Source organism: Cervus elaphus, chromosome 11 (genome assembly GCF_910594005.1).
Source record: "Cervus elaphus chromosome 11, mCerEla1.1, whole genome shotgun sequence".
Classification (NCBI taxonomy): domain Eukaryota; kingdom Metazoa; phylum Chordata; class Mammalia; order Artiodactyla; family Cervidae; genus Cervus; species Cervus elaphus.
The window spans coordinates 3,519,480-3,544,378 of NC_057825.1; the positions used below are offsets into that span (position 1 = coordinate 3,519,480).

General features: G+C 56.2%; 1 protein-coding gene across 3 annotated transcripts in view; it reads left to right on the forward strand.

Moving 5' to 3' along the window:
* The window catches only part of NACC2 (NACC family member 2), an 81,533-nt gene that overhangs the window by 32,273 nt on the left and 24,361 nt on the right, over nucleotides 1–24,899 (forward strand). For 2 of the 3 annotated variants that reach the window (XM_043916477.1, XM_043916479.1), the window contains exon 2: nucleotides 9,796–10,739. In XM_043916477.1, the coding sequence (XP_043772412.1) occupies nucleotides 9,857–10,739 (883 nt within the window). In that variant the 5' untranslated portion in view covers nucleotides 9,796–9,856. Of the gene's footprint in view, nucleotides 1–8,311; nucleotides 8,447–9,795; nucleotides 10,740–24,899 lie in introns of those variants that run through there. The other variant, XM_043916478.1, reaches the window with a different exon arrangement.

The following is a 24,899-nucleotide window of genomic DNA, read 5'->3' on the forward strand; positions in this document are numbered from 1 at the left end:
GCACATACACACACACGCACAGACACACACCTCCCCATCCGCTGCTCCCCTTCCACCTGTGCAAACCCCCGACCCCCAGTCTCTCAGGGCACCCGCGTGTCAGGATGCAGAGGGGGAGGTTCTGGTGAAGGGGTGGTTGGAGAGTGGACACCTGGCTGCCTGGCCAGTGGAGCAAGCAGGGGAGGGGGCCCCGGAGGCCTGGGGGCTGGGAGGACAGGCCCTGGGGTTCTGAGGGTCTGCAGGGGCTTGGCGCCCACCAGCTGTGCCTTTGGGGTGTTTTCCTCAGGAGCAATCTGGCCGTGTGTCCTGACAACTTTGGGCGCTGATGGGCCGGTGAGCCTGCAGGACGACCCTCGACCTTGGAGTCCAGCGGGCCTGGGCCTCTCAGCCCCTCACCTCGGCTAGCCAGCTTGTCCTGGGGGCCTGGCCTCACCTCGGGGAGAGAACGTGCCATCTTGACGTGCTATCGGTAGCTACTGGTGATCGGCGTTCCCGGGCCATAAAGTTGGGTGTTTGTATTTACAGCCTTTATTTTTCATAGAGGTAATTGCTTTTTACAGCCCTGCCGTGGGCCGCGGCCCGTGCCTGCAGTCCCAGGGTGCGCTGGACCATCCTTGTCACGCAGGACGCGCCTGCATCCCTGGGGCAGTTTGGGGAGATCTGGTTTGTGGTTGAGATTCTCACACTGGAGCAGGAGGACGACTATGTGCAGCTTTTATTTGCCCCCCAGGATTCTGACTGCATTATCCGTATTTCCTTTAATTTGTGGGATTTCTAGTAAATGGGCTTAAAAATAGGTCTTGGCGTGAAGCCAGGCAGATGCGGGCAGCAGGCGTCTCTGCGTCTCGCTAAAGGCAGTGGGGTAGCCCCGTGTCACCCAGGCCTGGACCTCCTGCAGGCTCCTCTGGGGGCCTTCCTGCCGTGCCCCAGGATGGGCAGGGGTGTGTGCAGCCTGGGGCCCTGACTCTAGGCTGCATTTCAGGGGCCCGGGACTGGGCTGAACCTGTGCTGAGTGCCAGTCCATCTCCTGGGGCTGCCAAGGAAGCTGAGGGTCGGGATGAGGGGTGGGAGGCAGATGCCTGCCCTGATGGAGGCCGGGTCACCTGCCTCTGGCCCTGCTCCTCCTGGGCTTCCCCGTCCAGGTGACCCCACTGTCCCAGCTGCAGAGACCCTGAGATCTAGTGTCGGGGCCACCTGTGGGGGTCCCGGATGCCTCTCTGGTGCCCACCCGTGGTGGCAGGGCCTGATGGGCTCTGAATGGCCCTGGGCGTCTGCTCCGAAGCCCTGCTCTGTGTCTCCCGCAGACAGGACTGGGCCCAGGGGGCAGCGCCAAGGCCGCCCCAGGCCTCTCCTGCCAGGCAGGGCTGGAGCCCCCTTGGGGCTCAGGGGACCCACTGTCCCCTCCAGTCCTGTCCCCACGCCCTTCTGTGGCTTGATGCTCTGCCTGCGGTTCCCGGCTGCCCAGTTCCATCCCCCGCCCCCACCCCCAAGCAGGCATTGCCCCGGGGCACATGGACTCTGACTCTCCTCTGCCACGGAGTCAGGCTCTTCTGTAGAGCTGGTTGGGTGTGGAGCCCAGGGCGCCCGGGATTGGGGCCCTGTGTGGGCCGGGGGGCCGGGGGCCCAGGTGCGGGGATGCAGGGAGGCCTGTTGGCAGACGCCCTCAGTAGGACAGGCCAGCTGGCCTTGGGGCAGGGCTTGGGGGGGGGGGGGTCCCTGAGGTGCCACGGGCATATCCCCTGCCCCTTCGCTTTCTCTCTTCTTCAAGGCCACGTGGGTGAGCCTGGCTCGGGAGTGGCCTGGAACGCTGCTGCCCAGCTCCAAGCCGGGGAAGGTGGGGGGCCTGGACCCCTGATACCCCCACAGCCACCCAGCTGGGGGGGGTGGAGGTGGGGTGCATGCACGTGGCCCCCATCTCAGCGTAATTGCCGTCCCCCGCCCTCCCCCCAGCCCCTGCCAGTGGCTGATTTAGTATTTCTGTGTCGGTCTGATTTACATTAGATTTTTAAGCATAATTAGAAATGCAGGGGAGCTTTGTGTCTTACCTCGACTATTTATGGCATGATATGCAGATGAAGAGAGCTATGAATATTAAAGACCGGAGTGTGTGTAGAGGCGCTGTCGTTAATGAGCTGGGTGACCGGCCTGGCCTGGCGCGCTCGCCCCCCACTCCCTGCCTGCCACCCACCACCCGCCACCGAGGACCTGGCTGCTTCCGAGACCCCTGCCAGCCCTCAGAGGGGACATCGAGGTGCTGTGGGGACCATGGCGGGGCGGCCAGCGCCTGAGGCCTGGCTCCCCATCCCAGGCAGCCCTTGCTCTCAATGCCCACCCCCCCATCCCGTGCACTCGAGCCCGGGCATCAGGGGAGACCCTGCTTCAGTCCACGAGGGAGGAGAAGGTGCCGTCTGCAGGCATGGAGCCGGCTTTCTAAGTTATTAAACGATGCCCGAGGGGGACACTCTTCAAGCTTACGGTATTTAAATTACAAATACGGGTGAGAGAGATTGTCAGCGCTGTTCTAAACACTGCTTAATTCTTCACGAGCCTTCTGGACCCGTCGGTGGCTAGTCTGTGCGCTCGGTGGGACACAGGGTGTCCAGGTAGGCTCCTGGCGGGGGGTGGCCCCTGTCCTCCCGCTGGGCCGGCCATTGCTGTTTCTTTAGGTTCACGCCCTGTTTGTTTGGCTCCCAACCTCCGACCCACACCAAAGTCGAAATGTCCGAGCGGAGGGTCAGAGGCTGGCCTGTTGGTGGCAGGAAGTCACCGTCGCAGTGGCATGTAGGAGGGAGCTGGGCCACCAGACCCCTAGTCTGGACGCTGGTCAGAGTCCACCGCATAGGCCATGTGCTGTGTGGCGCAGGGCCCCACGGCCCACCCGATGGTGTGTCCACCCAGGCCCTGCCTGGCCCCCGGGGCCCCGCAGCCAGTGGGGCCGATGGGGCCCCGGCTGTGGGTGCCCAGTCTGGTGCCCTGGGCCCCCAGGGGGCTAGGGATCATTCTGGAGGGCCAGCCAACTGCGTGCATGCACCTCTCTCTGAGGGCCGGCCCTGCCTCCTGGGGTGGCAGGGGAAGGGCTGGGAAGCACATTTCTGAATTTGCGGATTCTGGCAGGTTGCCCTTCTCTGTTTGAGAAAAAAAAAAAGCTTCCAGGCAAACATTTGTTAGTGCAGTTAAAACCGGCTTTTATGCTTGGTGCTGGTCCAGGCTGTGGTCTGGGCGGAGGCTGCCCAGGTGCCTGGTGCAACCCAAGAGGCCTCTCTCCTCTGCCTGTCGGGCTGGGCTGTGGTGACCTGGCGTGGGGGTCTTGAAAGTGGGGCCACAGCCGGGGACCCATGTGACTCTGAGGTTTTGGAGGCCTGTGCACCCGCTCCCCGGGCACCGGGGACTCTCGGACTGCCAGGCACAGAGGCTGAGGTCAGAGTCCCTTCTCTGCAGCAGAGTCCTGGGGACCAGAGGCAAGTCCAGGCCTCAGCGCCCCATCTGCCCAGCAGGGTCAGCACCCCCCACCCCCCACTGCCCGATGACCTAAGTTGCCTGGGATGAGGGTTTTTGAAAGCAGGCAGCTGGCGGGGGCTGGATGATCAAGTGTAGTCCTGGCCGGAGGCCTGGGCAGGAAGCTCACCCTCTGGGTGCCCTGGCTTCCTCATCTGCACCCACGTGGAGGAAATAGGGCTGGGAGCCAGGCACACAGGTGGGGACCAGGGGGAAAGGCTCCTGGAAGCTGACACCCCACCCAGAGCTTTGCTGCCCTGCCCTGGCCCTTCCATTAGCAGCCCCATGGCGGCCCAGCCCTGCCTGGGGAGGTATTAAAAGTTTAATGCAGACCTGAGGCTCACACTGGGTGGGACCTCGCCCATCTCTCAGGGGGCTGGCATGCCCAAGTGGGCAGCCTTGTTTCACCCGAGCACCTGGGCCTCCCAAGGGTCAGCCCCCAGCCGCTTCCCCCTTGCCCCTCTGAGAAGCAGAGCATCGGCCGGGGCCTGGGGCTGGAGTGTCAGAGAGCTGGCTAACTGGAGACTGGGCTGCAACGGGGAAGCCAGGCCATTGCTCCAGTGGCAGCTGGCCAGGGGGAGCCCTCCACCACCCCCCACGCTCTCCTGTGGCCTCCGGGTGGAGGCCTGAGTGTATTCCTGGGGCCCCGGCGTGCCCACATGTGTTCGTGCCGACTCAGGAACCTGCCTGCTGCCCTGCAGGACGGACGTGGTCCTGGCGGACATGACCACTGGGGCCTGGCCCCGACTTTGCGGTGCCCTGCCTCCTTGTCGCCAGGCTGGCTGCCCCCCGCCAAGGTCCTGAGGTGCAGGGCCTGGAGGCTGGGCAGTGGTGCTGCCAAGGGGATGCGCCCCGGGCTGGGGGCCGGAGGTGTTCCTTTTACTGTTTCCAGAATGTTCCTGGCACACCTGCCCCCCCTCACCCACTTCCCCTACAGTGGGTGCCTTTAATGGCTGTGTGTTTGCCGAGGTCCAGACCTCTGATTAGATTGGTGAAATTAAATCCTGCAAAATAATTTTAATTTAATTTAATTTATCTCGCCTCCCTTTCCCTTGCTGGTAACGATCCTGCAGAAATGAAACGTTGCGTTCCTCCTCCGTGGCCCTGCTGCGGGAGGCTCTTTGGGGTCTGCGGTGGGTGGACTCCGACGCCCCCTAGGCCCCTGTGTGCATGCACGTCTGCACTCTTGGGGCCTGTACCCCCGCGTCCTTCTCTCGTCCCCCTGTGGGCCGCGCTGCCCGCAGGCCGCCTGGTCGTGCTCTGGTGGATGACCCGTCATCCCAGGCCCAGCTCTCAGCCGTCCCTGAGGGAGGGCCCACAGAAGAGGATCCCCCCGCCCCCCACTTGTTCCTTGGGAGCGCTTGCAGTCTGTGTAGAGTGGGACCCCCCCAATCGAGGCTGGCACAGCTGCAGGGGCTGGGCTCTGGCTTTGTGGGTGTCAGCTGGGGTTTCCCAGAGTGAGTTCCATTCTGAAGGGCATTATGAGGGGGAGGGCTCCGTGGTCCAGTGGCTTTGAGGATGGCTGGGATGAGCGAAGTTAGGGGTCTCGGATGTTCCCTCCACATCTTCAGAACCTTCTGTAAGTAGCCAGCCCAGGAGCCCTGCTGCGAAGGGAGGAGAACAGCTGGGGAAACTGAGGCACAGAAGGAAGAGGCAGTTGCGTGGGGGTGGGAAGGGGGCGGCCTGCCCAGGCTCCCCTCCTCTCTTCTCCACCACTGCCCGCGGGTTGGCCCTGGGCTCGTCCTGCTTTCACGGCCCTGAGTGTGTAAACCAAGCCTTTATTTTATTCTTTCTCCTAAAGTTCAGCTTTGTTCTCGCTCCGGCCGAGGCTTCTAAGAAAGCAACCTGAAACCAGCTCAGGCTGGGCTGTCTGTCCCGGGCTGGGCAGCTGGGGCGGCCGTCTCACCCGCACAGGTGGCCTGAGGACACGGCAACAGCAGGGCTGGTTGTCCCCGTCCCCGGGGACCAGGCGGCCTGTCACCTCGCAGGGGAGAGTGGTGGCCCCTCTCTGGGTGAACGGTCTGGCCGCAGCCCCGGGGGAGGCCTGCATAGCAGGGCTGAGGGGCGGGGTAGGTCCCAGCAGGGAGCGTCACGAGATGGATTTTACACGTCGCTTGTGCCAGGCTCCGGCTGGGCACTTTGCTAATAACCTCGTCTCCCTCAACCCTGTGGCCACCTTCGAAGGGTGACCCTCACCCCCATCCTGGGCGGGCATCCTTTGCTAGATAGAGGCCACGGGACCTGCGTTCGAGGTGGCCGGGCACACGGGGTGGTGCCCAGTGGAACCAGGACGTGCTCTTGAAGGGGTCGGCTCCGTAGGCTGCACACCGCCGTACCCTGCTCTCAGCTCCCCAGCAGCTGAGGGGATCTAGCTGCTCCCTGCCCAGCCCTGGGCGGTTGAGACCCTCTGGTGCCAGGGCCCACTGCACCTTTCCAGCATCTGCCCACCCCGGCCAGGCTAGGTCACCCCTCCCCTCTCACAGCACAAGAGCCCCATCTGGCTCAGGAGACCCCATCATGGTCTCTGGGAGTCTCCTGGTGGTGGGTACAGGGGGCCACGTGGGGGGCCTGTCCCCACTGCGGTGTGTGTTCCTGGGCAGCACAGCCCATCCCTTACTTAGCCCTCCCCGGCCATGCCCAGCTTGGGGTTAAATGCCCATCAGGCGTTGGGCAGACCCACCCCGGCCTCACCAAGCTCCCGTGTGGCAGCTGGAGGACTTCGCTGTGGAGGTGGCCTGAAGGTGGCAGGTCTGGTCGAGGAAGGGCCCGGCCACGGCACAGGCAGGGGAGAGCTCGTGGAGGGCGTGGCTCTCTGCGCTTCCTGCCCATCGCGGGTCCTGCTGTTCTTTGACCTGAGTGTCCCCCTGTTGCCCCAGATTGGCTTCCTCTGTGCCCAGTCTGCCCCCCTTCTGTGGCTGGGTGGGCACGGGGGGCTGTGCCTGTGACCCCCACCCAAGGTCCCAACCCCGCATCTTGGGGCCGGTGGGCTTCACCTAGGCCCCAGCGAAGGGGGACCACCAGGAGGACACTGGGAGCCCAGTCCCGGGGGGGCCATGCGATGCTATGGGCGTGGGGACACGCGAGAGGAGGTGTGCAGACATGGGAGTCTGTGTGGACCCGTGGTGTGGCCAGGCCCCAGATGCAGAGACCGCCCCGGGGACCGACCGTGCGGGGAGGAAGGGTCCTCAGTGCCTCGCCGAGATACGGTCGCCCCACATGAGCCTCTAGCCCGGGGAAGCTCGGCCGGATCCCGCTGTCCTTGGCCCACGTGGCCCCCAGGTCCCCAGAGCGCCGATCGGGCGCCGTTTCTGTGAATGCTGTGCACGCGGGCCTGCGTCGCCCTCCCCCTGGAGTAGTCTCGGGCCCCAGGCAGGACGCACAAAGCCCCTGCGCGGGCTCCCCACACCTGGACTTCTTCCCGCTCTCCTTCGGCAGCTTTTCCTACGGTCTTTCTCTCAGAAGCCGAGCCCCACGGGGTGTGAATAGGGAGGCGCCAGATGGCCATTTCTTTCTCTCCGGATGCTGCGGAGGGGACCATGCGGGATGCCGCCCTGACGGCCGTGATGCTGGGCGCTGCAGGGACCAGGCCTGCCTTGGCTGTCTCCCGTCTCAGCCTGGCCCCTGCATGCAGGCGGCCGCCCCGTGGGTGGCAGGCAGGGAAACCGAGGCTGGGCAGTCTAGCAGTCTGCCCCTGAGCCCACGAATCCAGTGGGCTGGCGGGGCGGGCTGGGGGGCACCGTTCTCTCTTGAGCAGGGCGGGCAGCGTGCCGGGGACAGGGTCAGCAGTTTGTGGATAGTGTGGGCCCGCACGGGTAGCCTGGCCACATGGGTGACCTGCCGCCTCCCCGTGCCAAGTCCATCAGGGACCAGGGCTGGTTCTTCGGGGGGCTCCTGGATGCTGGCCACCGTGGGCCTGGCCCCAGCTGCCGTCACAAAGTTGCACTTCTCTAAGAGAGCTGTCCTGGCTAAGGCGGCGGGAGTTGGGGTGCAGAGTGGCTCCCTGGGTGGGTGAGTGGGATGGGGGTGTTGAGGCTGGACCTTCGGGCTCACAGCTCCAGAGACCCCAGGAACTGGGGAGGGGGGCCCTGGGGCCCTGCAGGGCACTGGGGGGCGGGGCCCTGGGCCTCCTCCTCCTCCTGGCTCCTCTCTCTCTCCCCTCTTTCTGCCTCATTTCCCTTCTCTCCCTCCCCGTCTGGGCTCCCCTCTTTCACCAGCTTCTGCTCTCTGTCTGCCGGACCCCCTGGCCTCCCTGCCTCCTCGCCTGCGACACCCCCCCCCCCCGCCCCGCCCCAGCCACCCCCCACCCCTTCCCAGGAGTCAGGCGGCTCTGCCAGCCCAGCAGACTGTTTGGAATAGTTTAAATGCTTTGACACTCTGGCTGTACTGGGTGGCAGGGTGGCAGTTTACTGGGTAATTCATATGCAAAACTGCACTATAAATTTCCAGGCTGTCTCAGTTGCCGTGGCACCACGAAGCGTCTCCCCGCGTACAGTACAGTATTTCTGCCATCTTTGTTTGCATTGCAGTGAGTCATCAAAAGTCTGTCTTGTACCAACACCCGGAGCCGTGCATTCCTCTGGCACCAACCCTCCACTGTTTTTTAAAGCCGGGGCTGGGAGCTGGCATTTACTTCGGCTCCCAAATCAAAGGCGGCTATTCATTCCCGAGAGCTGCCTGAATGTCCGTCTGCATCCGGCCTCTTCATTTGGATGCTGTGCGCTGCCCCGGAGCGCCGGGCTGGGTGCAGCTGAGCCGGCCCAGCCCCGCGCCGAGACTCGCGGCCCCCCGCCCCCCTCCTCCTCCTCCTCTCGCCCTCCCCACCCCAAGGGCTCCCGCTCCGTTTGCTGCATTCCCGGAGCAGCTGGTGGCTGCGGGCGGCCGGGCGTGCGGGCGAGCCTGCCCCTGCCAGGCTGAGTGGGCAGCGCCGGGGCCACGGCGGCAGCGGCCAAAGGTAGGTCTTCCCCGCCGCCGGTGCCGCCGGCTGGGCCGGCAACTTCTCCGCAGCCGGGGGTGCGGCGGGAGCTTGGAGGGGGGGTTACCGCGGGCCCTCCCCGCGCCCCCCCACAGCAGCCGCCCACCTGCCCAACTCCTGTCTCCGCACTCCGCCCTCCTTCGCCGGATGCCCGCACTTTCCTCCCGCGGGACAGAGCGGCCCTTTGTACGGGCTCTGGCTGCGCGGAGTTGGGCCAGCCCTTCCCCGGCCCATCCGGCCCGGGGGAGTCCGGCACCAGACCCCGGGGGCCGGCAGCACCCCCCTGGCAGCATCTGAGCCCTGGCCAGACCCTCCCCTGACTCCCCCAGGACCCCTCCAGTCACCTGGGCTAGGAGCAAGCCAGCAGGGATTGGCTGGCGGCAGGAGCTGGGGGGGTGGGGGCGGCGGGAGGGCACGCAGGTGGGGCTGCGACAGGCTCCCAACTCCTGCCCTGGCCGCCCGATCCCCAGGCAACTCAGGCCGGTGGGGGGAGCTGAGTCCCGGAGTCGGACTCACAGCTCGGGTCGGGGGAGTCCGCAGTCTCCTTTGCTCGGAGGGAAGCAGAGACGGCGGAGCGACTGAGTTCTCCCTGCCCCAGCTCTCTCTCTGGGTGCCCCCCCCCCCGCTTGCCCACCTCTCCAGGGGGCAGAGGGGGGCTGCTTCTAAGTCTGCAGGGGCAGGACTTCACCCCCCCCCAACTCCCGGCGGGTTCTCTGCATGGCTGCTCTAAGAGAAAAGGGGAAAAGCAAACCGAAACCAAAGCCTCCGAGAGGACCCCTGCTTCTCCCATCGCCGCGGTGCCGGGCTCTGGGTTCTGGCCCCTCCCAGGGGACCGGCAGCAGAGGGGCCCCTTTGCTGCTAACTTTTTCCTGGGAGAAGAGTTGTGCAGATGGACAGAGGCCCACCGCCCTTGCCCCTCCAGCTCTGTGGCTGGCCGGCCTGTCCCGTCCTTCTGTCGTCCCGTCTTCTGTCTCCAGGCCTCTCTTCCTGGGCCCCACCAGGACGGGTGTCTTCGGACCTCAGGGGCCCTTGCACTCTGCCCCGGGCTGGCATGGGGGCACCCCCCCCACACCTGGCTGGGAACCCAGCTGGGGCTCCTGGGCAGTGCTGAGGGCTCTGCCGGGGTCCCGCTGCTGGCGGGCCTGTGGCCAGACCTGGTCTGGTGCGTCGTGGCTGGGGCGAGGCTGGGGTGCCCAGGAGCGGGGGTCGGCGGAGGTGGAGGAGGCGGGCGCTGGGGCAGAGCAGGGTGGCTTCGCAGAGCACGGCCCGGCTGCTGGACGTCCAGGAGCCTGACCCTGACCCCCACACCCACGCCCTGTCTCCCGCAGATGCGCCCCACCCGGCGGCTCCCGCGCTGAGAGTCTGAGGCCGGCTCCCTCACCTCCCGCCATGTCGCAGATGCTGCACATCGAGATCCCCAACTTTGGGAACACTGTGCTCGGCTGCCTCAACGAGCAGCGTCTGCTGGGCCTCTACTGCGATGTGTCCATCGTGGTCAAGGGCCAGGCCTTCAAGGCCCACCGGGCCGTCCTGGCCGCCAGCAGCCTCTACTTCCGCGACCTGTTCAGCGGCAACAGCAAGAGCGCCTTCGAGCTGCCGGGCACAGTGCCGCCCGCCTGCTTCCAGCAGATCCTGTCCTTCTGCTACACGGGCAGGCTGACCATGGCGGCCAGCGAGCAGCTCGTGGTCATGTACACGGCCGGCTTCCTGCAGATCCAGCACATCGTGGAGCGCGGCACCGACCTCATGTTCAAGGTGAGCTCGCCCCACTGCGACTCGCAGACCACCATGATCGAGGACGCCAGCTCCGAGCCCCAGAGCCCCTGCAACCAGCTGCAGCCAGCCGCCGCGCCCCCTTACGTCGTGTCCCCCTCCGTGCCCATCCCGCTGCTGACCCGCGTCAAGCACGAAGCCCTGGAGCTGCCTCTGGCCACCGGCCCGGGCCTGGCCCCCAAGCGCCCTCTGGAGACGGGGCCCCGGGATGGCGCGGCGGTGGCTGCCGGCCCGGCAGTGGCCACGGGCACGGCCCCTCTCAAGCTGCCCCGCGTCTCCTACTACGGGGTGCCCAGCCTGGCCACCCTCATCCCCAGCATCCAGCAGGCGCCGTACTCCCAGGGGGAGCGGACCAGCCCCGGGGCCAGCAGCCTGCCCACCACGGACAGCCCCACCTCCTACCACAACGAGGAGGATGAGGAGGACGACGAGGCCTACGACACCATGGTGGAGGAGCAGTACGGCCAGATGTACATCAAGGCCACGGGCAGCTATGCAGGTAACGCGGGGCGGGCCCGCCGGGGCCCTCCAGGCACCTCCCGTGTGGGCACTGAGGCTGACCGGGCCTGACCCGTGGCGTCACAGCCTGGTGGGGAGATGGGCACGTCCCAGGGCCGGGACAGCTCAGGGCGGCCACTGTGCCAGAGGCGTGCAGCTCAGACCGGACGAGCTGTCGGCAGCTGACCCTGAGACACAAGCAGGAGTTGGGTCCCTCTTGCACGGCCTTAGCTGAGGACCTTCTATAAAGTCGACCCGGGTGGGATGGAGGCCCCGGAAAAGTTTAGCTGTAGCGGAGCGCGTGGGCCAGGACCCGGGCTTTCTCTGGACAGATGAAAAACACTGTGGGCCTTGGTGGAGCAGGGACCTGCCCGAGGGCTCGCAGGGCACCGTGCAGCCCCGCTGACCCCATGCCTGCTTGAGGCCCTGTCAGTGAGGTTGCCCCGTCAGATCCATCTCTGTCACCTTTGACCTCCGCCCTTTGCCCCTCCCATGTGCTTTCGCCTCGAGTCCAGAGCGTCCTTGGAGTCTTCCAATCGCGGCCAGCACCCGGGGCAGGTCAGAAAGCGCCTCCTGAGTGCAGCGAGCGCCCCCCGACCCGCCCTTGTTTTGGGAGGACTCCTGCCTTTGGGATCATAAAGCCGGCACATTCTGACTTGAGACGCCTGTTGCTACCTGTAAACTGCCTCACGGCCCCCAGAGAGGGTTCAGGACTCGTGGGTGGAGGGTCCCACCATCGAGGCCCCGGGTTGTGTGTCCCCCCCTGCCTTCCGCGTTCCCCAAAGACCGGCTGTGTGCCTGGCCTGCCGCCTGGCCTGATTTGCATGCGGGGCCCGAATCCAGTGACTGACTGGCCGGAAGCTTGGTGCCAGTGGGGAGTGACCTCCCAGAGCTGGGCCCGGGGGCACTTCGGAGACTCTTTCCTCCCCTGAGACTGCCCGTGGCCTCGCGCCCCGATGGGGCCGACGCTGTCTGCCCCCGACCCCCGCCTCCCACCCCCTTCCACTCCTCCATCTCCAGGCAGGCGCAGGTCCATCAGTTCTGGACAGACGGGGACAGGGAGCTGGGAGCACCGGCCAACTCAGGCCCTTGGGACAGCCGGTCCCCAGCGGCCGTGGATGGGGTGGCTGGGTCTCGGCTCTGATCTGGCCCACCTGGGCCCCTCCTGGGGTCTCTCTCAGAGCTGCAGGGGTGGCGGTGCCCTGGACAGCTCCCGTGGGCTCGGGCATCATCTTCCCTGCAGCGCAGTACTTTGTTTGAACGCGTTTTGTCACATTTGTGTGAGTTCTGCAGGATGCTAGCACACAGACCGCCTCTGTCTGGATGGGGTTTTCCTCTTAGTGGTGGAGGGTAGGGCTCCGTGTTCCTGACCCCAAGAAAGCCACAAGCTCAGGTGTGGGTCAGGCCTGGCCGGGACCCCGGGAGCCACCTGTGGGCAGCCCCCTCAGCCTGCTCCCGCCCCAGCAGCCCCCAGGCGGTGCCCAGAGGGAGCTGGGGTGGCTCCCAAGCCCCTTCCCCAGGGCGTGCAGCCTCTAAGGACCACCCCCCCGGCCACAACAAATGCCGGCAGCAGGACAGGGCTCAGCGGAGGGGTCAGGGCCGAACCTGCTGTGGGCCCAGCGGTGGGGCTGCCCGCCGTGGTCCCTGGAGGTGTGATGCCAAACCAGGAGGGGGCCTGGTACAGCTGCCTCCCCAGGGTCTTCCCCGCTCAGCCCGCCCCGCCGTGTGGCCTCAGGCATTGACGGGTTGGAGACGGTGAGAGACAGGACAGGGCGCTGAGGGTGGCACTGGTGTGCGGGCAGGGCGGTAGCTCGTCTGGGGGCACCTGCTGCTCTGGGTGCACAAGCCTGGCCCTCTCCTGTGATCTGGGGTTTTCTGAGAGGGCAAGGGACAGTGGCCGTGGACAGCCCGGGGAGGGCTTGTGAGACCGAGCTGCCCCACGGCCTTGACTGTGCCTGGGCCCTCTCCCCAGCCCCTTTCCCGCCGAGACCACATGCCGAGTCCTTCAGGGCGGGCACGGCTCAGCAAGGCCTGCGTGCCTGTGCCCCGCGGCCCCCAGAGCCCCTGGGGGTGTTGGCGGTGGACAGGGTGGTGGCGGCAAGCTGGGAGACTGGAGGGACAGCGGGCCTGGGAGCGGCCCTGCCTCCAGCTGACCCGCGAGGCTCCGGCCTGGGTGTTCTCCTCGCTGAGCCCATAAGTGGGGCAGGGAGGGGGGGTGTGATTTCTTGGTTAAGATCTAGGTTATCGGCAGTGACGTGGCTGGCATCGCTGGGTGCTGGGTGCGCTGGGAAGAGGGTTGTGGGGGAGGGTCCGTGGGGGCCGGGCAGGCGGAGAGGGCCTGTTCGCAGTGGTGGGCTGCTCCTTGGGTGCTGGCTCCCCGGCCCCCAGGCTCCCACTGTGCCCTGGCTGAGTCTGGGTGGGGGGTGACAACCCCCATGGGCCACCCGATAGCCAGGCGCCCCTCTCCCGGCACCTGGACAAAGGCAGGGCAGGACTCCGAGCTGGTGGAATCTGGAGCTTTCGGGCTCTTTGGAGTCCCTCCTCCTTCCTGGCCAAGGGAGAGGCTGGCCTGAGTGACCTTCAGGGGTCTTCTGACCAGCACCCTGCCTGCAGGGCCGTGAAGGAGCCAGAGACCGCAGCCCCAGCCTCATCCCCACGGAGGGCCGCTGGCAGCCCCTGCTCACTGAAATCGAGGAATGGAACGTTCCAGACGAGTGAATGCGTCTCAGTCCTTCAGCAGCCCCCTCTGGGTTCCTGTTCCCAGCCTGTGTGTCTCCTCCATCCCGGGCAGGTCCTGCACCGCCGTCTATCGGGGAGATGCCCTGGTTGATTCAGCCACATCCCCGTCAGGGGACACGGAGGGGTGGGGGGATGAGCCATAGAGTGGGCACCCACGCTGCCCCTGTTCTCTGCGGTCTGACCGCCTTCTGGCCTCCAGGCCCGCCCTCCTCACTGTACAGGTGCTGGGTCAGCAAGCAGGTGTGCTCCCCGTGGGCGTCTGAGACCGGGGCACCTGGGTATTTACGCACCAGCCGCGTGCTCCCACGTTAACCCTTTCCTGGGCGGATACCGCCTCCGGGTGTCCTGCAGACACGCCTGGACGCTGCTGGTAGCCCGGCGTGTGTGCTGATGTCCCGGCGTGGCTCTGCTCCTCCTCCGGGTCTGCCCGCCGTCCCCACGCCTGGACGCAGGGTGGACCCGGCGGTGCTCAGGAGTGGGTGCTGGCACGCGGCTCCATGACTGTTCCCAGGTTCTGGAGGTCAGCGCAGCCGCTGACCCATCTTACGGCTTACATCTTAGGGCCAAGCCCGCTATATCCACCCCTCTGCACAGCAGGGCATCTCTCCAGCAGGGCCCCCGGGGTGCCTGGCGATCACCGCTCCCACCCGCAGCTCAGAGCCCATGGGCGCTCGCTTGGGGGTCCTGCTGAGAAGGGAGAAGACGGAGTTGGTTCTGCAGGCCCCCTGCCACCCCCCCATGCTGCCTCCTGGCCTGGGGGCGGGGACATCACCCCGTGAGAGTGCAGCAAAAGCCCCGGCCTGTCTAGGGTGGGGGGCCCTGCCCAGGGTCGGGGGCTCCTCTGTGTTTTGAGGTAACATCCTGGCAGCTCAGCTGAGAGAGGGGCCAGCACAAAGTGTCTCTCCCACTGTGCACCCCAGAGGCTGCCCCGGGGGCCGGCCGGCGCTCCCGGTGTCGTCTAGGACTGGCCCTGAGGGCTTCCAGGGGTGGCCTCCCTGGCCCCCTGCAGTGTCCCGTTTAACCCTCACCCCCCAGTGCCCTGAGATTTCTTCTTAAGCCAGTTTTATTGAGGTGTGACTTACATACCCGTGACACGGGTATGAAATGTACCCATTTGAGACCAGCTGTGGGGCCATTAGCACAGTCAGGAGGACGTGTCTGTCACTCTGGGGACGCTCACACCTCTTTGCGGGTACCCCACCCCCCAGCCGCAGGCAGCCTGGGATCTGTTTTCTGTCCTCTGGGGACGTCTGTCCGTCACCCAGACCGTCAGGCTGTCCGCACTCCAGTCTCGCTGGAGCATCAGCAGGAAGACTGAGACGCGCCTGTGCTGGGCGGGCGGTCCTGCCTTCCCGTTCGCGCCTTCTGTGTATGTGAGTGTCTACACGGGGTAAAACATGCCCGTTTCCCGCGTACAGGTGATGAGGTTGGTCGCTGTGATCCGGCCAACAGCACAGTCAAGTTTACGCGGCAATTTGCTCCCCTCAAAGTTGTCCCAGGTCGTCCCTACCCCAAGCCCGGCCACCACACACCTGTTTCCAATCACCGTTGCTTCTGCTTAAGGGGGCTCGCACAGAATGGAACCTCTTCTCCTTGACTTCCTTCACTCACTGTGCCTTGAGATCCATCATCCCTGTGGTTCCGAGCGTGGGTGCTTGATCCTAGTGGCTGGGCCGCTCTCCCACTCCATGGACGTGCCGCCAGTGGCGGCTATGTGCGGCCTTCGTCATCACGCTGCCGTGGACGTCCTCGTATAAGTGGGACTACGTTTTTGTCCGTCTGTTGAAATGGTTGGGTTTTCTCCTTATTTTATTGATGTGGTATATTGCATCCGTTAATTTTTAGATGTTGAACCACCCTTGTATTCCTCGGATAAACCCCACTTGGTCATTATGTGTTATCATTTTGTATATTGCTGTACTTAATTTGCTAGTATTTTCTTAAGGAATTTTGCATTTATGAAGGCTAATTATCTGTAGTCTGCCTGTAGTGTCTTTGCTGGTTTTGTAGGATGATACACTAATGTCCCTTCTCGTTTATTTTCTGTAAGAGTTTAAGTTTGATGTTATTTCTGTCCTAAGCGTTCTTTGACCAGTGAAGCCACTTGGGCCTGCAGTTTTCATATTCAGTTAGTAAAGAATCCGCCTGCAATGCAGGAGACCCTGCTTCGATTCCTGGGTTGGGAAGATCCCTTGGAGGAGGGAAAGGCCACCCACTCCAGTATTCTGACCTGGAGAATTCCATGGACTGTATAGTCCATGGAGTCGCAAAGAGTCAGACACGACTGAGCGACTTTCACTTTCACTTCACTTCCGTTAGTTGAGGTATAGAACTATTCAGATTTCTCTTTCACCCCCTTCAAGTCATGGTAATTTGTATCTCTCATGGAACTTATCCATTTCTGATCTATGTAAATATTAAAATAGCCATGCCAGACCTCTTGTTTAGTATTTACCTGCTGTTGGCTCTTTTCATCTTTTTACTGTTAATCTGTTGTTGTTGTTCAGCCGCCAAGTCATATCCGGCTCTTTGAGACCCTGTGGACTGCAGCGCACCAGGCCTCCCTTCCCTTCACTGTCTCAGTAACTCAGCGAGACCGTGAGCCATGCCGTGCAGGACCACCCAAGACGGACGGGTCATGGCGGAGAGTTCTGACAAAATGTGGTCCACTGGAGAAGGGAATGGCAGACCATTTCCATATTCTTGCCTTGAGAGCCTCATGAACAGTATGAAAAGGCAAAAGATAGGACACTGTTGATCTCCCGTGTCTTACTCATTTCATGTAGGTAGCCCATGGTGTTTCTTGTTGTTCCGTCACTAAGTCTTGTCTGGCTGCGACCCCATGCACACCAGCCTTTCCTGTCCTTCGTTATCTCCCAGAGTTTGCTCAAACTCCGGTCTGTTGGTCAGTGACGCTACTTAACCGTCTCATCCTCTGCCACCCGCTTCTCCTCTTGCCTTCAATCTTTCCCAGAATCAGGATCTTTTCCAGTGAGTTGGTTCTTCAGGTGACCAAAGTATTGGAACTTCAGCTTTAGCATCATTCCTTCCAATAAATATTCAAGGTTGATTTCCTTTAGGATGGACTGGTTTGATCTTACAGTCCAAGGGACTCTCAAGAGTCTTCTCCAACACCACAGTTAAAAAACATCAATTCTTTGGTGCTCAGCTTTCTTTATAGTCCAGCTTTCACATCTGTACATGACTGCTAGAAAAACCATAGCTTTGACTTGATGGACCTTTATCAGCAAAGTAATGTCTCTGCTTTTTAATATGCTGTCTAGATTTGTCATAACTTTTCTTCCAAGGAGCAAACATCTTTTAATTTCATGGCTGCAGTCACCATCTGCAGTGATTTTGGAGCTCAGGAAAATAAAATCTGTCACTGCTTCTTCTTTTCCCCCTTCTATTTGCCATGAAATAATAGGACTGGATGGCATTATTTTAGTTTTTTTCATGTTGAGTTTCAAGCCAGCTTTTTCACTCTTTTCTTTCATCTTCATCAAGAGGCTCTTTAGTTCCTCTTCACTTTCTGCCACTAGAGTGGTATCATCTACATATCTGAGGTTGTTGATATGTCTCCTGGCAATCTTGATTCCAGCTTGTGATTCACCCAACCCACTATTTCGTGTGATATATGAGTGCACGGTTGAGATCTGCTTTTTTATCCAGTCTTAACCATCTTTTATTGGGAGTCTTTAGACCATTTACATTTAGTGTAATTTCCAAGGGGGTTAAGGTCAGATCTGTTATCTCATTGGTTTTTTATTAGTCATGTTTTCTTTTTTCCTCTTTCCACCACTTCCTGACTGAATTTTCCCAGAGTTCCTCTTTAGGCTCCCTCACCTTCCACTCCCACCATGCTTTTGTTGTCTAGAGCTGACTCACAAATCTGACTTATCCCATCAACCTTCTCAGGGTTATTGCCCCCTCCCATGGAACTCAGACTGTCAAAACAGTGTGTTTTTACCTGCTCTAGTTCTTTGTGAAATTGTAAAATATTTTACTTCTTCATAGGCTGTTGTGAATCTTATCTTGTGCTCAGTCGTGTCTGACTCTTTGCGACCTTTTGGACTGTAGCCTGCCAGGCTCCTCCGTCCATGGGATTTTTCAGGCACGAGTACTGAAGTGGGTTGCCGTGCCCTCCTCCAGGGGATCTTCCCGACCCAAGAGTCGAACCTGAGTCTCCGGTGTCTCCTGTACTGCAGGTGGGTTCTTCACCTGCCGAGCCATCAGGGAAGCTTTATTGATGTTGCTGTTTTCACTTGGAACAACTAGTTGTCTTTTTTCTACTTGTAGTCACTTTCTTCTCTTGGGCACGTTATTCTCAGAGTTTAAACAAATGCATATGGTCGTGTGACCACTTCCATAATCAAGACCCAGAGCAGCGTCACCTCACACATTGCCTCATCCCCGTGAGGCCCCGCTGTCGTCTTGGCTTCCTCTCCCCCAGCTCCTGCAACCGGTGGTCTATTTTTGTCCCATCAATGGAATCACACGGTGTGTGGTCTTTTGAGTCAGAATGCATTTGAGATTCATTCTTGTTGTGTGAGTTCTTGGTTCGTTTGTTTTTTGACTGCCGAGCAGTACTCCCACAGTGGGTTTAATGTCTTATAGAAAGATGCAGATGAACTTTTTGGCCTACCCAGTATGTGCCAGTTGAAAGACCTGTGGTTTTTTTCTACTCTTTAGTGATTATGAATTGAGCTGCTGCAAACATGTGAAAAAAAAAAAAAAGTTTTTGCACACACTTCAGTTTTCAGTTCTATTTGGTAAGTTAGCCCAGGAGTGAGACCATAGGTGGTATGGTAAGACATACTTAACTTTATAAGAAACTGCCCAAACACTTGTCTGAAATAGTTCCGTCACTTTGCATCGTAGCCAGCGGAGCAAGAGAGTGCCTGTTGTTCCATCTTCTCACCAGTACCTGGTTTTGTCTTTTTTCTTTTTTTTAAAGCCGTCCTCAAGGTCTGTAATGGTGTCTCACTGCAGCTTTAGTTTGCATTTCTGTAATGTCTAATGATGTGGAACATCCTTCTTATGTTTATTTGCCATCTGTGTACCCACTCTGCTCAAGTGGCTCTTTGAGTCTTTGTCCTCTTTTTATTGGGTGGTTTGAATATTGAGTATCATTGATATTGTGCATTCTTTATGCCTTCCAGGGGGAAATCGTGTGTTGATATGTGATTTGTAAACATTTTCCACCAGACTGTAGTTTGTCTTTTCTTCCTCTTAATCATGTCTTTCATAGACATTTAAAATTTTTGACGAAGTGTAAGTGGTTAATCATTCATCTTGCAGGTCATGCTTTTGGTGTTGTATTTGAGTCTTAACCCAACAAAATTATAGAAAACGTTCTCCCTGTGTTTTCTTCTAGCTATTTTATGGCTTTGGGTTTTACTTTTAGTCTGTGTCCCATTTAAAGTTAATTTTTGTATAAAGTTAGAGATATGGTCAAGGTTCTGAATATTTTTTTCATGTGGATGTCTCGTTTACTTTTGAAGAAATTTAAAATATGAAAAAACTCTATTATATCTGCCTACATATTTACCTTGTCCAGTTCTTTACACTTCATATAGTTTGGTTTCTATCTGGTGTCATTTTCCTTCTGCTTAAAGAATTACCTTTAACATTTCTTACAGTCCTAGTGATGGACTAGTGATGAATCCCAAAAAACTACAAAGAGGTTTTTATATCACCTTTTTTCTTTTTTTTTAGACTTGTCCATTTTATTGTATGTTCAGTTCAGTTCAGTCGCTCAGTCGTGTCCAACTCTTTGCGATCCCATGAACCGCAGTATGCCAGGCCTCCCTGTCCATCACTAACTCCCAGAGTCCACCCAAACCCATGTCCATTGAGTTGGTGATGCCATCCAGCCATCTCATCCTCTGTCGTCCCCTTCTCCTCCTGCCCCCAATTCCTCCCAGCATCAGGGTCTTTTCAAATGAGTCAACTCCGCATCAGGTGACCAAAGTATTGCAGTTTCAGCTTCAGCATCAGTCCTTCCAATGAACACCCAGGACTGATCTCCTTTAGGATGGACTGGTTGGATCTCCTTGCAATCCAAGGAACTCTCAAGTCTTCTCCAACACCACAGTTCAAAAGCATCAATTCTTCAGTGCTCAGCTTTCTTTATAGTCCAACTCTCACATCCATACATGACCAATGGAAAAACCATAGCCTTGACTAGACAGACCTTTGTTGGCAAAGTAATGTCTCTGCTTTTTAATATGCTGCCTATGTGAGTCATAACTTTCCTTCCAAGGAGTAAGTGTCTTTTACTTTCATGGTTGCAATCACCACCTGCAGTGATTTTTGAGCCCAGAAAAATAAAGTCAGCCACTGTTTCCCCATCTATTTGCCATGAAGTGATGGGACCAGATGCCATGATCTTAGTTTTCTGAATATTGAACTTTAAGCCAACTTTTTCACTCGCCTCTTTCACTTTCATCAAGAGGCTCTTTAGTTCTTCTTCGCTTTCTGCCATAAGGGTGATGTCATCTGCTTATCTGAGGTTATTGATATTTCTCCCAGAAATCTTGATTCCAGCTTGTGCTTCCTCCAGCCCAGCATTTCTCATGATGTACTCTGCATATAAGTTAGATAAGCAGGGTGACAATATATAGCCTTGACATACTCATTTTCCTATTTGCAACCAGTCTGTTGTTCCATGTCCAGTTCTAACTGTTGCTTCCTGACCTGCATACAGGTTTCTCAAGAGGCAGGTCAGGTGGTCTGGTATTCCCATCTCTTTCAGAATTTTCCACAGTTTATTGTGATCCACACAGTGAAAGGTTTTGGCCTTTATATCACCTTTTAAAAAATCTGCCTTATTGAAGTATAATTTATATCCAGTGAAATTAACTTTCACCATACAATTGTCACCTTCATTTTTAAAGGGTATTTTTGCTGGATATAGAATTCTAGGTTGACTGTTACTTTCTGCTTTCAGTAGACATTCTCTTGTTTTCTGAAATGCATTTTTTCCCCCTCAGGAAATCAAAGTCCTTTTCCTCTGTGTGTCTCTTTACAAGTTGTGTCTTTTGTTTTTAGGCTGCTTTTATCTCTGCTTACAGTTTGTTGAGCTTTTTGGACACGTGCATTTATACCATTATTCCTTCAATTATCTTGTGTCCCTCCCCGCATGACTCCAGTTAAACATACCTTTGCCCCTGAGATCCCAAGGCTCTGTTTATTTATTAGCGTAGAGCCTTTTTTCTCTTTAGGCTTTAGATGGAGGAGTTTCCATTGCTGTTTCTCCATGGTCACTGATCTTTTTCGTGGTTCCATTTTGTTCTTATTTGTATGTTACATTTCTCCCCTCATGAGTTCTGGCTTTGACATTTTAAAAATATTTTCTGATTGTGTTTCTAGCTGGTTTAAAGTCTTTGCCTGTTAATGCCCTCCTCTTTGTCAATTCTTAGTCTGTTTCTACCTACCGATTTTTCTCCTCCTTAGGATCTCCTTTTTGTGGTTCGTTTTTCTTTCTTTCCTTCTTTGTTTTTTAATTTGGTTGTGCTGGGTCTTAGTTGCAGCATGTGGAATCTAGTTCCCTGACCAGAGATCAAACCTGGTCCCCCCTGCACTGGGAGCATGGAGTCTTAGCCTCTGGACCACCAGGGAAGTCCCTTTTTTGTGGTTCTCCATGTTATCTGTTAATTTTGTAACAGATGCTGGACATCCTGAATGTTGAGCACTGGCAGGCAATCTGTTGTCCCGAATCTCTTATAGAGAAGTGGCATTTCCATAATGAGTAATGACTTTGAGCACTTTTCCATACTTTTGGCAGTTTGGCTGTCTTCCTTTGTGAAGTGCCTATTTAAACCTTCTTTCCCACACGTTCGTAGAGCAAGTTGTCCGTTCTTTTCTCACAACTTCTCAGGAGCTCTGTCTACTCTGGATAGGCCTCTTTCGTCCGATAAAAGTTGTAAATAGCTTCTCCCACTCTACAACTTGTCTTATCTTCTTAATATAATTTTGATGTAGTGAATTTATTAACTTTTTTCTTATTCAATGGCAATTTTGATATAATGTTTAAAGAAATCTTCCTTTACCTCATGGTCATTGTGATATTCTCTATGTACTCTTAAAAAAAATTTTTTTTTTCTGATTTGAAATCATTTTAAGTTTAACAGATGTTTTAAGAAAAGTACAAGGAACTCCTGTATACATTTTCCTCAGACTCATTAGCTGGTAAGAATTTGCCACATTTGCTTTATCATTCTTTCTCACTTTTTCAGTTCAGTTCAGTCGCTCAGTCGTGTCCGACTCTTTGCCACCCCATGGACTGCAGCATGCCAGGCTTCCTTATCCATCACCAACTCCTGGAGCTTGCCAAAACTCATGTGCGTTGAGTTGGTGATTTCATCCAACCATCTCATCCTCTGTCACCCCCTCCTCCTCCTGCCTTCAATCTTTCCTAGCCTCAGGGTCTTTTCTATTGAGTCAGTTCTTCGCATCAGGTGGCCAAAGTATTGGAGCTTCAACTTCAGCATCAGTCCTCCCAATGAATATTCAGGACTGATTTCCTTTAGGACTGACTGGTTGGATCTCCTTGATGTCCAAGGGACTCTCAAGAGTTTTCTCCAACACACAGTTCAAAAGCATCAATTCTTCAGCACTCAGCTTTCTTTATGGTCCAACTCTCACATCCATACATGACTACTAGAAAACTGTAACTTTGACTAGACAGGCCTTTGTTGGCAAGTAATGTCTCTGCTTTTTAATGTGCTGTCTAGATTTGTCATAGCTTTTTTCCCAAGGAGCAAACATCTTTTAATTTCATGGCTGCAGTCACCATCTGTGGTGATTTTGGAGCCCAACAAAAGAAAGTCTGTCACTGTTTCCCTTGTTTCCCCATCTATTTGTCATGAAGTGATGGGACCGGATGCCATGGTCTTCGTATTTTGAATGTTGAGCTTTTAAGACAACTTTTTCACTCTCCTCTTTCACTTTCATCAAGAGGCTCTTTAGTTCTTCTTCACTTTCTGCCATAAGGGTGGTGTCATCTGCATATCTGAGGTTATTGATGTTTCTCCTGGCAATCTTGATTCCAGCTTGTGCTTCATCCAGCCTGGCATTTCACATGATGTACTCTGCATATAAGTTAAATAAGCAGGGTGACAATATATAGGCTTGACAGTAATCCCTTCCCAATTTAAAACTGGTCCATTGTTCTAACTATTGCTTCTTGACCTGCATACAGATTTCTCATGAAGCAGGTAAGGTGGTCTGGTATTCCCATCTCTTTAAGAGTGTTCCACAGTTTGTTGTGATCCACACAGTCAAAGGCTTTGATGTAGTTATTAAAGCAGAAGTAGATGTTTTTCTGGAATTCTCTTGCTTTTCCTATGATCCAACGGATGTTGGCAGTTTGATCTCTGGTTCTTCTGCCTTTTCTTTTTTTTTTTTCTTCTGCCTTTTCTAAATCCAGCTTGAACATCTGGAAGTTCTTGGTTCGTGTTATTGCAGCCTCGCTTGGAGAATTTTCAGCATTACTTTTCTAGCGTGTTAGATACTCCAGGAGTTGGTGATTGACAGGGAGGCCTGGCGTGCTGCGGTCCATGGGGTCACAAAGTGTCAGATACAACTGAGCGACTGAACTGAACTGAACTGAGTGCGGTTGTTCAGTGGTTTGAACGTTCTTCGGCATTGCCTTTCTTTGGGATTGGAATGCAAACTGACCTTTTCCAGTCCTGTGGCCACTGCTGAGTTTTCCGAATTTGCTGGCATATTGAGTGCAGCACTTTTACAGCATCATCTTTGAGGATTTGAAATAACTCAACTAGAATTCCATCACCTCCATGAGCTTTGTTCGTAGTGATGCTTCCTAAGGCCCACTTGACTTTACATTCCAGGATGTCTGGCTCTAGGTGAGTGATCACACCATCGTGATTATCTGGGTCATGAAGATCTTTTTTGTACAGTTCTTCTGTGTTTTCTTGTCACCTCCTCTTAATAACTTTTGCTTCTGTTAGGTGCATACTGTTTCTGTCCTTTATTGTGCCCATCTTTGCATGGAATGTTCCCTTGGTATCTCTAATTTTCTTTAAGAGATCTCTAGTCCTTCCCATTTTATTGTTTCCTCTATTTCTTTGCGTTGATCACTGAGGAAGGCTTTCTTATCTGTCTTTGCTATTCTTTGGAACTCTGCGTTCAAGTGGGTATATCTTTCCTTTTCTCCTTTGTCTTTAGCTTCTCTTCTTTTGTCAACTATTTGTAAGGCCTCCTCAGACAACCATTTTGCATTTCTTTTTGCATTTCTTTTTCTAGGGGATGGTCTTGATCATTGCCTCCTGTACAATGTCACGAACTTCCATCCCTAGTTCTTCAGGCACTCTGTCTATCAGATCTAATCCCTTGATTCTATTTGTCACTTCCACTGTATAATTGTAAGGGATTTGATTTAGGTCATACCTGAATGGTCTAGTGGTTTTCCCTACTTTCTTCAATTTAAGTCTGCCTTTGGCAATAAGGAGTTCGTGATCTGAGCCTCAGCTCCTGGTTTTGTTTTTGCTGACTGTATAGAACTTCTCCATCTTTGGCTGCAAAGAATATAATCAATCTGATTTCAGTGTTGCCCATCTGGTGATGTCCATGTGTAGAGTTGTTTCTTGTGTTGTTGGAAGAGGGTGTTTACTATGACCAGTGCATTCTCTTGGCAAAACTCTCTTAGCCTTTGACCTGCTTCATTCTGTACTCCAAGGCCAAACTTGCCTGTTATTATAGGTACCTCTTGACTTCCTCCTTTTGCATTCCAGTCCCCTATGATGAAAAGGACATCTTTTTTTGGTGTTAGTTCCAGAAGGTCTTGTAGGTCATCATAGAACTGTTCAACTTGAGCTTTTTCAGTGTTAGTGGTCGGGGCATAGACTTGGTCTACTGTGCCTATTGAATGGTTTGCCTTGGAAACGCACAGAGATAACTGTCGTTTTTGAGATTGCACCAAGTACTGCATCTTGGACTCTTTTGTTGACTGTGTTGGCTACTCCATTTCTTCTAAGGGAATCTTGCCCACAGTAGTAGATATAATGGTCATCTGAATTAAATTCCCCCGTTCCAGTCCATTTTAGCTCACTGATTCCTAAAATGTCAATGTTTACTCTTGCCATCTCTTGTTTGACCACTTCCAATTTGCCTTGATTCATGGATTTAACATTCCAGATTCCTATGCAGTATTGTTGTTTACAGCATTGGACTTTACTTCCATCACCAGTCACATCCACAACTGGGCGTTGTTTTTGCTTTGGCTCCGTCTCTTCATTCTTTCTGGAGTTATTTCTCCACTGATCTCCAGTAGCATATTGGGCACCTACTGACCTGAGGAGTTCATCTTTCAGTGTCGTATCTTTTTGCCTTTTCATACTGTTCATGTTTCAGTTTTTGTGTATAGTTCTGTTCAGTTTTTTTCTGAACTATTTCA